This window comes from Panicum virgatum, chromosome 7N (assembly GCF_016808335.1).
Source record: "Panicum virgatum strain AP13 chromosome 7N, P.virgatum_v5, whole genome shotgun sequence".
NCBI lineage: Eukaryota > Viridiplantae > Streptophyta > Magnoliopsida > Poales > Poaceae > Panicum > Panicum virgatum.
The window spans coordinates 30,061,274-30,077,156 of record NC_053151.1 but is presented as its reverse complement, the minus strand read 5'-3'; the positions used below and the strand labels follow the sequence as shown (position 1 = coordinate 30,077,156).

General features: G+C 45.9%; 1 protein-coding gene and 1 non-coding gene across 3 annotated transcripts; one reads left to right on the top strand and one right to left on the bottom strand.

Moving 5' to 3' along the window:
* Positions 1 to 253: 253 nt before the first annotated feature.
* On the top strand, positions 254 to 3,980 carry LOC120682369 (threonylcarbamoyladenosine tRNA methylthiotransferase-like). Of its 2 annotated transcripts, none has more exons than XM_039964232.1 (11): positions 254 to 548; positions 652 to 690; positions 895 to 986; positions 1,385 to 1,634; positions 1,813 to 1,932; positions 2,014 to 2,089; positions 2,186 to 2,394; positions 2,523 to 2,631; positions 2,771 to 2,863; positions 2,969 to 3,129; positions 3,219 to 3,980. In XM_039964232.1, exons 1-11 carry the CDS (start codon positions 384 to 386, stop codon positions 3,759 to 3,761), a joined length of 1,857 nt encoding a protein of 618 aa, XP_039820166.1. In that variant the 5' UTR covers positions 254 to 383; the 3' UTR covers positions 3,762 to 3,980. The 2 variants fall into 2 exon arrangements, with proteins under 2 accessions (XP_039820166.1, XP_039820167.1); XM_039964233.1 differs by having other exon boundaries at positions 365 to 548; positions 1,283 to 1,634; positions 3,219 to 3,965.
* Positions 3,981 to 4,165: 185 nt separating this feature from the next.
* Positions 4,166 to 4,237, bottom strand: TRNAM-CAU. Its single transcript has one exon. It is a non-coding gene; the product is annotated as a tRNA-Met (tRNA).
* Positions 4,238 to 15,883: the final 11,646 nt, after the last annotated feature.

Genomic DNA, 15,883 nt, shown 5'->3' with positions numbered 1-15,883 from the left:
GCGACACGCGGGCGTGCACGCGGCGGCGCGCGGGGTGGTTTCGGTTCTCGCGCGCTCGGGACCCTTGGAGTCGGCCGTTGGAAAGCGGCGGGGACCTTGGAGTCTGCGTGGCTCGTTCACGAAATCACGAAGGTGCCCAGCAAAAAAGCGGCCCGATGTAACTGCGTTTGGGCTTTTACCATGGGCCCTGAATGGGCTTTGGTCCGCTTCGGGCCAATTAGTAGGCAGACTTCATCGGCCCACAGGAAGCCCACGATTCCAGCGCAGAGGTCCAGTTGGGCTTCCGTCGCCATCGCGCTCCGCGGCTGTTGGCGTGGCTCCCGGTCCGCGGGCAAAAACCCTACTCGGCTCGGCACATCCCTCCGCCGCCGCCGCTGCCGGAGATGGAGGACATCGAGGACGTGCTGGGCCCGGCCGGGCTCTCCGGCGGCGGAGCGTCTCCGGGGCTCCGCCACCCTGTGGCCGCCGTCGCGGTCAAGCCCAAGCGCCGGTCGTCCAGGGTTGCGCAGACGCCGACCCAACCCGAGCCTCGGATCCCCGGCACGCAGGTAATACCATCACTCGCGTTCGCTTGCGGGATTCTTCGACACGATCCATGCGCGCTGGTGCGATCTGATGTGCGCTCCGTTTCTTGTGCTGTCGGTGTTGCAGACGATATATGTCAAGACGTTCGGGTGCTCACATAACCAGGCAAGCTGTCTTCCTCACTATTTTCTGTTAATTTTTTGTACGCAAGCTTGCAAACTATTTAGTGTGCAGTGTGCTGTATAAAATACTGCATAATTTCTGTGTTGCTGTTGTATTGCTAGCGCCTAGTGGCTAGTGCAAATGCTGGGAGGGCAGTGGTTTACTCTATGCTAATGTATCATATGTTTCCCTTTGTCTGCTCTGCAGAGTGACAGTGAGTACATGTCGGGGCAGCTATCGGCATTTGGATATGCTATTACTGAAGAACCCGAAGGAGCAGATTTGTGGCTAATTAACACGTAAGATCCCTCTCTTCTGTTTTTCTGATCGTTCATAGAAGACTACAGGCATACATGAAATGAATTTAACATCACCAGAAACTCAAATTGTTATGGCTCTGGACTCGCAGCATTGAATGTACTTTACCATTCAGTGAACTGTACTATGTTTGTGCAAAGTAGATTCCCGTTCACAGTAGTTGGGGCCTTTAATGTTTAGGGACAAGGGATACATATTTTTATTGCAAATTTGCAATACCATACTTATAAAAAAGATTAACTATAATATAGCTTAACATTTACTTCTGCTATTCCAGATGCATGGTGAAAAAACCTACACTCTTTTATTGCAATGCCAAACTTGAGAAGAAAAGATTAACTATATAGCTACCTTTACTTCATCTATTCGACTATTCCAGATGCACAGTGAAAAATCCTAGTCAATCTGCAATGACAACCCTCATATCGAAATGCAAGAATGCAAACAAACCACTAGTAGTTGCTGGATGTGTACCACAAGGGAGCCAGGGTCTCAAGGAGCTTGAAGGTATTAGTATAATTGGAGTTCAACAGATAGACCGGGTTGTTGAAGTGGTTGAGGAAACCTTAAAAGGCCATGAGGTTCGGCTACTGAGTCGGAAAACACTGCCCTCACTTGATTTACCGAAGGTACAAGTTGAACATGTGCGCATTATCTTAAGTACAATACTTGTATCTTTTCAGTATTACGAGCATGTTGGTGTGCGATTTGCTTGTTTAATAAGCAAATTGATGTGCTCGTAGCTTTTTAGTAGTCAATGGAGCCTGTAAGTTTATTTCTGATGACTCTGTAAAACTAAACTTACAGGTAAGAAAGAACAAGTTTATTGAGATTCTTCCTATTAACGTGGGGTGTTTAGGCGCCTGCACTTACTGTAAGACAAAGCATGCTCGTGGCCATTTGGGAAGCTATACTATTGACAGCTTGGTAAGTGTTATTTAAATTTTTTCTATTGTCGAGCAATGCTGCTTCTTCTTCGAACTCCAGTTAAATCATTTGATCTTGTAGGTGGATCGTGTGAAAACTGTTGTCTCTGAAGGTGTCCGAGAGATATGGTTGAGCAGTGAAGATACTGGTGCTTATGGTAATTTTGGTGTCCAATTCCTTCTGGATCTTCTAATGACTGATACATGTAATAATTGCATGGTAATTTACTTGTTCTGGCTTCCAAAATTTCCAGGCAGGGACATCGGTACAAATCTTCCAAATCTGTTAAATGCAATTGTCGCAGAGCTTCCTGTCGACCGAAGCACAATGCTCCGCATAGGCATGACAAACCCTCCTTTCATACTAGAGCATCTGAAGGAGATAGCTGCCGTTTTGCGTCATCCTTCTGTTTATTCTTTCCTCCATGTTCCTGTGCAGTCTGGAAGTGATGCTGTTTTAACGGTATGATCAAACTTTAACTCTTGCTTGATAAGTGTTTTTAGCTGCAAACATACAACATAAATATTCTTTCTAACTTATGTCAAGTCTTTGCCCCTGGATCTGACTCAGCCTATGTTTGGAAATCATAGGCAATGAATCGTGAATACACTGTTGGTGAGTTCAGAAAGGTCGTTGACACTCTGTGTGAACTTGTCCCTGGAATGCAAATTGCTACTGATATTATCTGTGGCTTTCCTGGTATGCTGAAGTTCTCAGTTTTGGAATTCGCCCTTAGTCATCATTTATTAGTGGATCTGTACCATACCATTTCTAATCAATTGATATGAAAGATCTTGCTTCTATTATTTTGCATTGATCTATAGCATGTCATTTTCAGGTGAGACTGATGAAGATTTCGCTGAAACTGTTAATCTCGTAAAGGAATATCAATTTCCTCAAGTCCACATATCACAGTTTTACCCCAGACCAGGTAGCTTGTTCTGGATTTTCTCAAGCCACAGGGTTCTGTATAATTACACTTTGTAATTGTCAATATTCTTTTCCTACACATACATCTACAATGTTGTTTTTGCAGGGACACCTGCTGCTAGGATGAAGAAAGTTCCAAGCAATGATGTGAAGAAGCGGAGTCGTGAACTGACTTCTGTTTTTGAATCATTTTCACCCTACCAAGGAATGGAAGGCAAGGTAGAGCGAATCTGGATCACTGAGATAGCTACCGATGGTGTTCACTTGGTAAGTGCATAGTAATCCTTGTCACCAGTTGCTGATGATGCTCACCCCAGATGCTAGACTTTCCCTGAAATTACTCTTTTTCTGCACAGGTTGGACATACCAAGGGATATATCCAGGTGCTGGTCATTGCCACTGATAGCATGCTAGGAACATCAGCGAGTGTGAAGATCACATCAGTTGGGCGATGGTCTGTGTTCGGTGAGGTGATAGATGGATCTGTGGTTGTAGGGGAAGCACCTAAGCAAACCAGCAGTGAACCGCAGAAACAACACATACAGAATCAGGTGGAGGAAGCTGGTTGCTGTGCCACCGACTCTTGTGGCGCCTGTGCGTGCTCCGACGTAGCACAACACTGCAGACCTGAACGATGCGAGGATATACCTGATGCACCCCAGACCAGTGGTGGCGTTAATCATCAGGAGGCAGTCCAGCAGTCTACGCTTGTGAGGAGAAACGTGGAGGGATCGACGAAAGCAAGCAAAAGCAATGCAGCACGGTCGGTAGGGAAGGAACAGCAGGTGAACGTTGTAACTAGGAGAGGCGTAAACGTTGACACGATTTTGTGGTGTGGTTTGGCCGTGAGCTTCGCTGCAACTGTAGCGCTTCTTGTACTCCTTACCGGCAAGATTTGATCGACATCCTCCTACTAGGCTAGGTGGTGAGTGGTGACTGTAACTTGTAGCAATTGTTCTTGAGCGTTTGCTGATCAATTTTGGCTGTTTTCTGTAGTCTACCTGCCATGTATGTCGTTGCAAAGTTGTGGCACTACAAATACATGTGTGCAAAACAGGTTTTGTCATTGTCGCTCCAGAACGGAACAAGGTTTGGTGATGCAATTTTAAGTTTTCTACTGTTCGAAACAATTTGGTAGTGCACCTGCCCATGCCCAAGGTTTGATTTCGATAGGGTGTCGATTTCGATAGGGTGTCATCAGATTTATATAGAGGCGAGCAGGCACCGGGCAGACAATCCAAAACAAACTACTAAGAGGGAAAAAATAATAATAAAAAAGAACCAAGAAAATGAAAAAAAATGTTATCAAAGCCAGGTTTCGATCCTGGGACCTGTGGGTTATGGGCCCACCACGCTTCCGCTGCGCCACTTTGATTTACGGTTGGTACTGCTAAACTAATCTATATAAACCATGTGCCCTCTGCGGCGTTGCCTACCACGCCGGCCCGGCCTAACCGCGCCCCGCACTCTGTGCGGCACCGCCTGCGGGTGGTACACGTGTAGCGCGCGCGAGACCGGAGCAGCCGTGACCAGCGCGGCACGCGCACGCGTGGCGCGTCTCGATCAAAGGCCCGCCCGTCCGGAGACACAGGGGACGTGCTGGCCTGCTGGGAGCGCGAGCCTGGCACGGCCTACTCGCGGGGCGGGTACCATGCCGGCGGCGGCTCGTGTGTGAGCAACCGGCAGCGCGCCCGCCCGCCAGGGCGTCCCCCGCCGCCAGCACTCGGCAAGCCAGCTCCACGCGTGGCGTTTGCTGGCGACGCGAGCGCGCGCCACAGACCGGAACGGAAACAGTTGGCGGGCAACAGGCCGCCCGCCCGGCCGGCAGGTGGCCACTGCCCAAATCCGGAAACGCGAATCCACCGCGCCCGACCCGGAGCACTCGGGCAGGCTCGGGTGCCGAGAGCCGGTGTTCCCGCGTGCGCGTCCGTCTGTCCTACCCTCGTCGGAGAACGAGCGTGATGGTGCCAGCGGCAGCGCGGCGCACAGCGCCTGCTGGTCAGTGGTCACCACCAGCCGGGGAGCGCGCGCGCGACACCGTCGTGTGTGGCGTCTCGGCGCGGGAGCTGGGCGTGGACGTGCTCACGTCCCCGTCGCGGGTGTCGGCCACTCCGGGGGACACGGCTCGCACTCGAAGGCCGCCCGTTTCCCCGAGAACGGAAAGGGAATCAATGGCGTGCGTGGGGGCCGGGCAGGGTGGGAGCGAGAGCGACTGCGCGCGGGCGCGGCTTTTCCGGGGTTTCCACTTTGGTCAGTGGTGTCACTGCGTGGGGTGAACAATGTGCTAGTATTAGAGCAAATATTATAGCAGATTACAATTAGACTGAATTCTATGTGGAGAAGAGAACGAAGAAGAGAGAAAAGAAAGCAGACGCTTGGCTTGCCGCCGGCTGAGGCGGGCGGATCGATCTTTGCTGATGGGCATGGATGGAGGCAAACGCTAGCGCGCAACCTGCAGCGAGCGCAGAAGCCAGCGCATGCTCACGCACGCAGCCGGTCGGGGCTATAGATGGCCAAATGGGCGGCACGGCACGACCCCGCCCAGGCACGGCACGAATAGGCACGGCACGCCTGGGCACGAAAAGACTTTCGTGCCGTGCCGTGCCGCCCAGCGTGCCGGACTTGAGGCCCAGGCACGGCACTAAACCCTTTCGGGCCGTGCTGTGCCGCCCGCCGGGCTCATGCCGCCCAAGTGTCCAGGCACGAGGCTAGGCCCTAAAATCGCAACATGACTCATTCAACAGATCGATTCATCTTGAGTAACAAAAAAATGACAGAAATCAACAAAATATCAAAGATGAGCTGTTTTGTGCAATGGCTGCCTCATTAAAAACCTATCTAGGTAAAAACTCACACCTCGTGAGAAAACCCTATATAGGAAAAAAGAGTACAGCCCAGCTCATTAAGTTCAAGTTCCAGTGTTAAGTTAACCTTATAATCATACAATGCAAATAAACTATCCTATTACACAGCAGCTTGTGCTGGAGTTTCATCAAGGTACTGATCTTCATAAACTGCCTGCAGGTCTCCATCCTCCACCATGTGCTGAGCTCTTTCATCTGCAGCCTCCCAGTCTTTGATGCATGTGAGCATTTCTACCATCTCTGGCTTCAACTGACGCCTCCTATCCTCTATGAACACACCAAATGTTTGCTTGTGAGGAACAAGATGCTTAAGCATGAGATAGGTGGAGTTCCACCTCACATCCATGTCTAATTGAAATTTCCTAGGCCTCACACCCACAACAATACAGTAGGACTTATAAGCAGCAATGCGCTGGTTAAAGAGTTCACAAATGAAATAGCAGTCCTAAATGCTTCCAAGTAAGGTTTAAGCCTTTTCAAGCCAGATTTAACAATCAAATTAATTATATGGCATGCACATCTCTGATGCAAGTATTCATCACCAATATAACCTCTAATTAAAGGTGTCAGTGCTTCCATAGCAGAGGCATTAGCAGAAGCATTATCTAGAGTGATAGAGAACACCTTATTAGTCAAGCCAAAGTCTGAGATCACAGTGTGCACACGCTCAGCAATGTTGTCACCACTGTGACTGACATCAATAAGGCTGAGATCCAACACTCTCTTTTCTAGTTGCCAATCAGAATTAACATAATGACAAACCACACTAAGGTAATCTTCCTTAGCATTACCAGACCATATATCAGAGGTAAGACCAACAGAGCTAACAGAATTAGAGCTTAAGTACTTCACAAGATCATCACGGCGTTCACTAAAGTACTTGGCAATATCTCTAGTAGTGGTATGCCTACTAACAGGAGTAAATCTAGGGTTATGAGCAATCTGAATGTACTCTTTAAACTCATTTGTTTCACCAAACCCTAGAGGCAGATCAAGCTTTGCAATCAAACGGCACAATTGAGTACGAGCCACATCAGGACTGTACTCCCAGGAAACCACACTACCGTCAGCATCAAAACTAAGAATTGACTGAGCACCAGACTTCTTTTTCTTCCTACGGCAAGTTAGAAGATGCCGACTAAGATGGCCAGTGCCGCTACTGGAAAAGCCAGAAAGGATGGATTTGCAGTGAAGTCACTTGGCTCCATACCTGACGGCCTTACCATTGATCTGCTTGAAGAGCTTCTCGTACTCGTCCCACACCTTAGAGGTGCAGGGCCGTCCCCGCTTCTCGCCGGCGTGGCTGACAGAGTCCGGCGCGGCACCGTCAGCTGCACCACCAGCGCTAGTATCAGCACCGACACCAGCACCGGCACCTACACCAGCATCAGCACCCGCACCGGCACCACCAACACCAACGGGAAGGGGAGGGGGCATGATTACTTTCACATTACCACGCCGACCAAAAAGCTCCTCCCGTTCCTCCTCCATACCGTCCTCGTCGTCCCCCTCCAGGCCCATCATCCGCAACTCATTGTTGATGGTGTGGCCCTCGTCGTCGTCCATGGCCTGGAGGGCAGGCCGCACGCCAGGCCTTCGGCGCGTCACGGCTTCGCGTCGGCCGGCAAAACTGAGGGAACCGAGCTGCCGGTTAGGGTCCAAAGACCCCAGATCCAACCCCCTCAGGTACCCCAACGGCTTTGCATCGGCCGAGCAACTGCGCAGAGAGGTCAAAAAGATCAGAACAGGAGAAAGAAATAAAAAACCTGAAAAAAACATGTTAGGGTTTAGGGACTTACCAGATCCGGAGCACCAAGGACGCCGGCGAGATCGAGGACGGCCGGATCTACGAGATTTATAGAGGGATGACCGGGTTTGGGGACGGATTTGAGTTGAGAAAGCGAGTCGACCGGTGAAGATGCAAAAGTAGGGAGGAAAACAAAGAGAAGAGGGTAGAGTGGACGGCCAACGGCGGCGAGCCGGCGACCGGAGTTGGAGAAGACGGTCAGATCGAGACGGAGACGGGAGGGGAGCGGAGAGGCTCGATCTAGGGTTAGGGTTAGGCGAGGCCGCGAGGGGAGCGGAGAGGCCGAGAGGGGTCGGGGGCGAGCGGGGCGAGAGAATGGAGGCCGGGGGCGAGCGAATGGAGGCCGGCGCCCCGTGCCCCTTACATACCCGCTCCGCTGGGCTGGGCCGGCAGCGCCTCCAACGGCTCTTTGTTGGCCTGGCCTGGCCTGGGGAGCTGGGCCGTGGGCCGTGCCTGGGCCGCCGTGCCGCCCATCGGGCCGATCGGGCCGGCTTTTTCGGGCCGTGCTTGGACTGTGTCCATGGGCCAGGATTGAGGCCCAAGCACGGCCCGGCTATCGTGCCCGTGCCGGCCCGAGCCCAATAATATTCGGGCCCGTGCCGTGCTCGGGTCAGGCTAATATGGGCCGGGCTTCGGGCCCCCATGGGTATCGGGCCAAATGGCCATCTATAGTCGGGGCTGTGTTATTAAACCTGCTCTTAGCCGTGGCAGTGGCGGAGCCCTCCCTCCTCTCTAATTCGGAAGTGGTTCCTTTTCCGATTGGTCCTCTGCAGTTTTTTTTGCGAGGAAAAAAAGATTGATCATTAAGCTTAATTAGGTCACATTACAATCTAGAAGCACAATATGTTGTATACAACTAGGAATTTCTGATAACCAAACCTCAGAGCTGAAAGCTCGTCTAGCATGTTGTGCCAATTCATGTGCTATTATATTTTGCTCTCTATTGAACTTGACTAAACGAACATTTTCCAGCATTCTCATGATGTTTTTGCTATTTTCTACCAAGCTGGCATAAATAGAACGATTAATTTCATGCTTAGCAAGAGCAGCCACAAAACTAGAACAATCAGACTCTAGAATCACTGGACTGTCACACCATTGATGAGCCAACCACAAACATCTATTATATTAATAAGGGAGTGTTAGAAGAAGCTAAAAAAAGCCACTACGTTCGCCGAGAGGGTCAAGAAATTTCCACGTTAATCTAAAAAAGAGAAGAATTTGCACCGTCGGATTTTATGAAGATCTAATGGTCTATATTAACCTAAAGAGTCCAAGCCAAATACTAGAAGAAGCTAAAAAAAGCCACCACGTTCGCCGAGAGAGTCTAGAAATTCCCACGTTAATCTAAAAAGAAAAGGATTTGCACTGTCGGATTTTATGAAGATCTAAGGGTCTATATTAACCTAAAGAGTCCAAGCCAAATACGAATTATAAATATAATTAGATTAGGAATCTAAAAATAAGCAATTCATCAACGTGATACATACTGTCTTTATATATGTTTCTTTTTCTTTTCTATCTCTTTCCCCCCACGAAGATGTATAAGATACGGAGGAGTAGATGAGATGAGACACGAAGATGTATACGATACGAAGGAGTAGATGAGATGAGAACTGAGAAGCCTGCCGGCCAGCATCTCAAAAGGTCCTCATCAGCTTGCACGTTGCAAGGCCATCTTTTGTGCACTCAAAGCTCATGCAGGACACAGTGGCGACTCCATTTGCAAAGGCAAGGCTGGCGACTCCATTTGCCCTAGCTACTACGATTGCAAGGCATTGAGCCACAGCGTAAACTGCGAGACAAAACAACAGCAGCATCCCTGCTCTAGCCGGACAAGAAAGCGAACGGCCGGGTAGCACTAGGCCGCGCCTCACGGCAGGCACATGGTCTGGCCGCTGCACGTGTACTTGCCCGTCCAATCCTGTGATAGGGAGAAGGAAGCTGTTAGCTGATTTAGGCCTGGGTTAACAACAACCCAAATAAGGGAGAGGTAGACCGGCAGCTGTAGCAACGCGTATGTTGTCCTTATTTTGTCATTATACATGAATATATTTTGTAATACAGTATCCAAATCCAATTAGCCAATTAGGAAATATCAGGCTCTAGGATAACTATTGGCGGCCCATTGAAATTCTTTGATTGTGTTCCAGTCCAACAAAATTTAGGCCTGGACATGAGTCATGACAGGAGAGAAGAACGAACGTCACTTGCACCTGATGGCCGGGACTATGATGAGAGGAGATTGCTGTTGTGGGAGCCTCCTGACACTGATACTGGACATATCAAAATCAATGTTGATGATGTTGTCTCTATGCAGAATCACAAGCTGGTATTGGCCTTGTGAGTGGGGATCACACATGTAAAGTCATACTTTCAGCCTACATAGATTTTTTAGTCCGACTGTATGGCGGTCATTCACTACTATTGAAATAAGGGACCCACCATCCTTATTATGTTATTCACCAACCAAGAGGCTACATATTGCAAGAATGCTTCAAAATTAGTATCGAGTCATGTGAAAGAGAGCAGAACAATATCATAAATGATCTAGCTTAGACCATGAAGCTGCTAAACCATAGCATAGTATGGCACGATCGCTCTCCGAAGCGTTAAAAGCAATAAATATCTTTAATTGCTTGGATAGTATAATCCCCTTCTGAAGTGTTTGAATAATTAATAAACTTTTCTCTTTACTTGCAAAAAAATATGAAACTAAAATACATTTTAGCTCTTTTTGTGGGTACATTTTTAGCTTCCTCAATCGAGGAGCATGCATACCCACAGTAGAGATCCATGTAGCATTGTTCCCAAGCATCGGAGGCATGAGGAAGCAGCCTAGCTATGAGCAACATGGGAAAAAGTTCAATTGTGTAGCCCTTTAACGGAGAATAAGAGCAAAAACATGTTATGTTTTGCTCCAGATACAACGATTCAATTTTCTAAAAACGAGAGAACAATTGTGGCATTTTTTTAGAGAAGCTAAGTTGTTACATCGATCATTCTCAGCTCAATTGATCACGAATGAAAGGTAAATGTATACACAAAACAAAGAATACAAAAGAAGAATATATTATTGTTTCTCCATTTGTTATTGGGAAATATATACATAGCGACTACCTCCAACGCTTTGTTTGCCGAATGGATATTTCCCCTTAAATCCTCACGCTGTGGCAAGGATCAAAATCGAAGCCAAAAGATCTCTTGAAGATAGTTTGCATAAAGAGGTACACCATTTTTTCTCGAAAACAACAATGGTTTGGTGTAGGTATTATGTAGATGCGATGTGGTTTCAAACTTGAAGGCAATGGGATTATGCACAATTTTGAGAGGGGCTAAGATTTTTTTTTGGAGTGCTCATGGAGACTTGGAGAGGCACAAATTGATGGTAGCACATGGGGAACAACTACTATCAAAATTAAGAAATGAGAAAAAAAATGTGAGGATGGTGTGGCCATGGTAGAGATTTGACACGATTGCAATCTACATGATGATGAAAGAGGGCAAGTTTTCAAGAGGCTGACGACAACCGTGGTGAAAGCAATGTGTTAGCCATGAAGAAGCGCAATTGGACAACAAATTTGGAGAAGCCTCCACGATCAAAGATAGAAGAGGAAGGGCAGTAGGGCTAAGAAGCAATCTCAATCTAGAAAGTGATGAGAGTTAGTGCTCGACTTGGAGAGCGCACGTCGCAACACAATCCCTATCGAGTCAGGAGGTCGTGTATCACCCTAACATAGCAGAGCATCGATGTCATCACCGAGCTGAGGCATTGTGATGACCACGGGCAATGATGAGAGACGAAGTGAGCACATGACCTGTTTGAGACTGCTTCACTCCAGTTTTTCAGGTCCACTCCAGAAACTCCATGGTGGTGTATCTCCACAAATTTCTGAAGCACCACTTTACGTGGCCTTCAAATCCACAAAAATGCATGAACTAGCAGGGGAGGCCTTCATATTCATGAAGACAGCTACTCTAAGTTTTGTGGAGTAATGGTGTTTGAATTAGGAGCGACTCCACAACTTGAAGCTGAAATATCTAGAGTGGAACAGTCTTATATTAATTAGTTAAGAAAGGGTTGTATCTTACCAATACAACGATGAATTTGCTAACCCTGGTGCATGATTAATGGTGGAAAAAGGTACAATCACCATAAGAAAAAGATGATCTAACTTATGCGCATTAAGGTATCATTTCAAAATTCAAACTCAATTAAATTAATAATATTATCTCTAATCGATACTCATCTGGATTGTCTTTTAATGGTTTAAGGAATTTATCACATAGCAAAGACTCTGAAACAAAAAATTACATAACCAGCTAATAATTAAAAATTATACTCATGTTAAGAAATTTTAAAGTGTATATTGAGTTAAAAAAATATCTCTACATAAACTGTTCCCTTTTTCTTCTTACCCATATTACCAAAAGAATAAGGCACAAAATATGATGGTGAAGAAAACATAGGCGATATCTTCGGTCTAGATCATTAGGACTTCCATAACAGGATTAAATGAAACTATACACCCGTTTCTTCAAGTAATAAAACTTAAATATCAACATAAAAAATGCTAGCTACCCGCACAATTTGCGCGGGTCACCTTCCTAGTTCCTTATATGCAAGAAGCTCTGCTTCTTCCGCCGAGGTGCACTGAAACATGTATCTCCATGAAGAGAGAAGAACACGCCCCTTGTGATCCCGAATGATGACTCCTAAAGAGACTTCTCCCATCGCCTTAACATAACTTCCATCAACATTTATTTTAATCCATCCTTCCTCCGGTGGTCGCCACAAGAGCTTGGGTGTTTGCTTCTCTAGATGCACCTTTTGTTTTTGTTTTCCTGCAAAAACATTGAGGGGGAATTTTCCTTTCACATCATCTATAATGTTAAGTTGTTTTTCAGAAAAAGTTCTTTGCAGGGCTCTTAAAGCACGAGCTGATGCATCAATAGAAAGTCGGCCTCCTCCATGGGTTATAGTATTGCGGTCACTCCAATTGTGCCAAAAGATTAGGATGATTACAGAGCGCTCTTCCTCAGACAGCCGATCTAGCAAGAGTAAAAACCAGTCTGGACCCGGCACAAGCCAATCTGTACACATTATTTTTAGGAGAGCACAAGAATGAGGGCAAGCAACCACTGCATGGTAAGTTGATTCAGATGCCATACCACAAATATTACACGTATCGTCCTTCAAGATATTCCTAGCTTTCTTGTTTTTATTAGTTGGGAGAGCATCTCTTGCTAAGCGCCAAGCAAAAATTCTAAGCAAAATTCTGACTTTTGGAGGGATATTTGCTTTCCATATATGCTGCCACAGACATGTTCCATCTTTATTCTCACTGCTTGAAGCATGTGTCTCAAGGGTGGTCATGTTCGGTGCAAGTTTGTAGGCACTTTTTACTGAAAAGATACCAGAGGGCTCATAATGCCAGGCTATGATGTCTTTAGAACTAGAGTAGAGCTTAATTTTCAAGATCTCTTCGACATCGAGTGGAGCAAAATTTTGTTTAGAATATTCATCTTCCATTCCATTCGTTCTTCATCAATGAGATCAGCCACCCATTTAAGCCTTGAATGCCTTCTTCTTGTAACTGGTCTCAAATAAAAATCTCTTGGAATCGAATTATCACGCCAAATACGTATATTTGTACCATTCCCGACACGCCAGATTGGTCCTCTGCAGTTGGATCACTGATGTATAAATCTAGGTCCATATGGCAGTGACCAAAACCAACTGCACAGGAGACTCGTCCCTCAATTCCGTCTATTGCCTTCAGTAAAAATGATCATGCTGTTAGCGGTTGAGGAATGACTGCACAAGTGAGTAGGGCGAGATTATTTGATGAGCCAGGTACCAACGGTCCTCAAAATTGTCACGTTGTGTTATCTCGGTTCCTGAACTCTTAAAATGGTCTTCGAACTCGTAAATTGCATATTTGATTTCTTAAACTTAGCTTTGAGTGTCTTCCCGGTCCCTAAATAAAAAGTTGCATATTTGACCCTCTAAATTTAACTTTGGATGCATATTACCTAGGTGCGTGATTAAATATAATCATCAATATTTAAAAATTAACAATACAACTTGAATTTATTAGATTTCCAACGAGAAAATTTTATAAAAATCCCTTCAAATAAATTATTTATCAAACTAGCACCATGTTGGACACGTAAACCCACTGTGATTGTGTGAAAGTGTCCATTACCATAGTTGTTTACTAGCAAGTGTCAAAGCAATTAGCAATATTTTGTAGATGCTGAGGTTGGGCAAAACTCTCGCCCATACACATAATGGGAGGGAGACATTGTAAGGAAGGATCTCGAAGACTCTGTTGCGAACAACGCCGATGCCTATAGGAAGAATGAAGGTGTACATGCATATGTTCCGAAACCTCTTTAGAAATTTAAATGTGCAATTTACATATTTGGGGACTATGATGGTACCAAAAAATAAGTTATGGAAGCTATAAATATGCAATTTGCGAGTTTGGAAACCTGGATTGCACCCGAAGCTAAGTTTAGGGAGCTAAATTTTATGAGTTCGGGGATTATGATGACATAACGTGACAAGTTTGAGAATCGCCGGTGTATTTTACTCTTATTTGCACGTTGATAACATGTACTTGCCGTAAAATTTATTTCTTCGGAAAGTACAAACCAAAAAGAAAAAAAAATCGTGGGAGAATCTGACTTTGCAGGTGTTAGACTGGAGGGGATTAAGATGCACCAGGTCGGTGGAGTCATGGAGGCAGTATGCTTATTTAATTTATATGTAAGAAATGCTTAGGGTACCAATGTTAACTGCACATGCTCTCAAAATACTACAGCAAAGGCACTCCTAAGTTTCATGTACAGTAAAATCATTGCAGCCGATTCGGCGGCAGTTTCTTTTTTATTCAAATGTGGGCTGGACATGGTAGTAATAAGCATATTGCCTTTATTACCAAATTTTTACTGTTTGCCAACGAGCATGATACATGGTTTATTTCTTAGTAGGCTCAACTAGTCAAGCAGCACTGCTTTCTTGAATCAACGAATCCTGCGATTCGACTTCCTGTGAGAGCAAATTTCAAGCTCGATTTAGAAGATACCATGCAAGTTGCAACGGTATTGAAGCTACTCTCCAGTTCTCTGATAAAAGCCACTCGCTGCCTTTTTCTTGACCCTAGGGTTGAGCCTTCCTCTTCTTAAAGCAATTAATGATTGTTTGACATCAGGCAAATAACACAAGAAATAGGACTTCGATTCAATTTTCTAGCATTTGGATTTGATGGCGATGGAGAAATAGATTGTCCAAGATATCATTATGGAGAAATAAGTCATTAAGTTCTCACATGCTAAAAGCTAACTAAATTTTTGGGATAGCAAAGGTATGTGAAAAGATGATGGTTAGCCGAAATATACACTTGCTTGCATAAATTTCATATAGAGTCAGCGCTTGACGTACAACATAAATTGCGCAACCTCTCACGCTATGTTTTTGTTGTCTGCCAAGTCAAATTCAATTCGAAGTTCAAGCATAATAAAGATTGTTGTAGCTAATTTGCATGGTGGCAACTTTTAAATCCAAGTACTCCCTCCGTTCTGAAATATAAGACATTTCAACATTCTTGGAGAGTCAAAATTTTCAAGTTTGATCAAATTTATACAATAAAGTAATAACATTTATGATATCAAATATGTACCATTAGATTCTCCATTATATATATTTTTATAATATAGTATCTGTTTGGTGCTATAAATTTTGATGATTTTTTCTAAAAATTTGGTCAAATTTAAAAAACATTGACTCTCCAAAAATATTGGAATGACTTATATTTCAGAACAGAGGGAGTATGTCAATAGAAATAAGCTGGGTTGAACAAGCGAGTTGCCTTGTCAGGTTTTTACATGAAACAAAAAGAACACCGAAGGTTTGATGGAAGTAAACCAGATGTGAGCTAGAAAAATTCAGTTACCAACACACTCTATCACTCCGAGAATGGTAAAATGCAATCCGGTCAACGCACATCAAAAGCACCAAAATCCAAACTCTCTCTCACCTCACCCAAGGCCAGAGCCCCAATTTACCAAAGTACCCAACCGAGAGCAGCTAGCCAGCCACACCCACACGGACAACCCCCGGATCCATCCAAGCGTCAGCCTCCCTGACCTCTCCATCCACTTGAGCTGTTGAGCAGCCGTGAGGCGAACACGTGAGCACACAGGCACGCGGCTTGATGAGAGCCCCGTCATCCGCCGTCACGTCAAGCCGCCACGCCGGGGGCGGGGCCCCAGCGGCCGGAGAGAGACCCGCCCGAGCCTGTCTGCATGGGACACGCGGCCACGTAACGGACGACGCGGCCAC

Excerpts from the sequence above, each read along its gene's own strand:
- LOC120682369 (XM_039964232.1), top strand. The coding sequence starts at position 384 with ATGGAGGACATCGAGGACGTGCTGGGCCCGGCCGGGCTCTCCGGCGGC. Across the intron at positions 549-651 it reads CTCGGATCCCCGGCACGCAG|ACGATATATGTCAAGACGTT; the intron begins GTAATACCATCA and ends TCGGTGTTGCAG. Across the intron at positions 3,130-3,218 it reads CTACCGATGGTGTTCACTTG|GTTGGACATACCAAGGGATA; the intron begins GTAAGTGCATAG and ends TTTTCTGCACAG.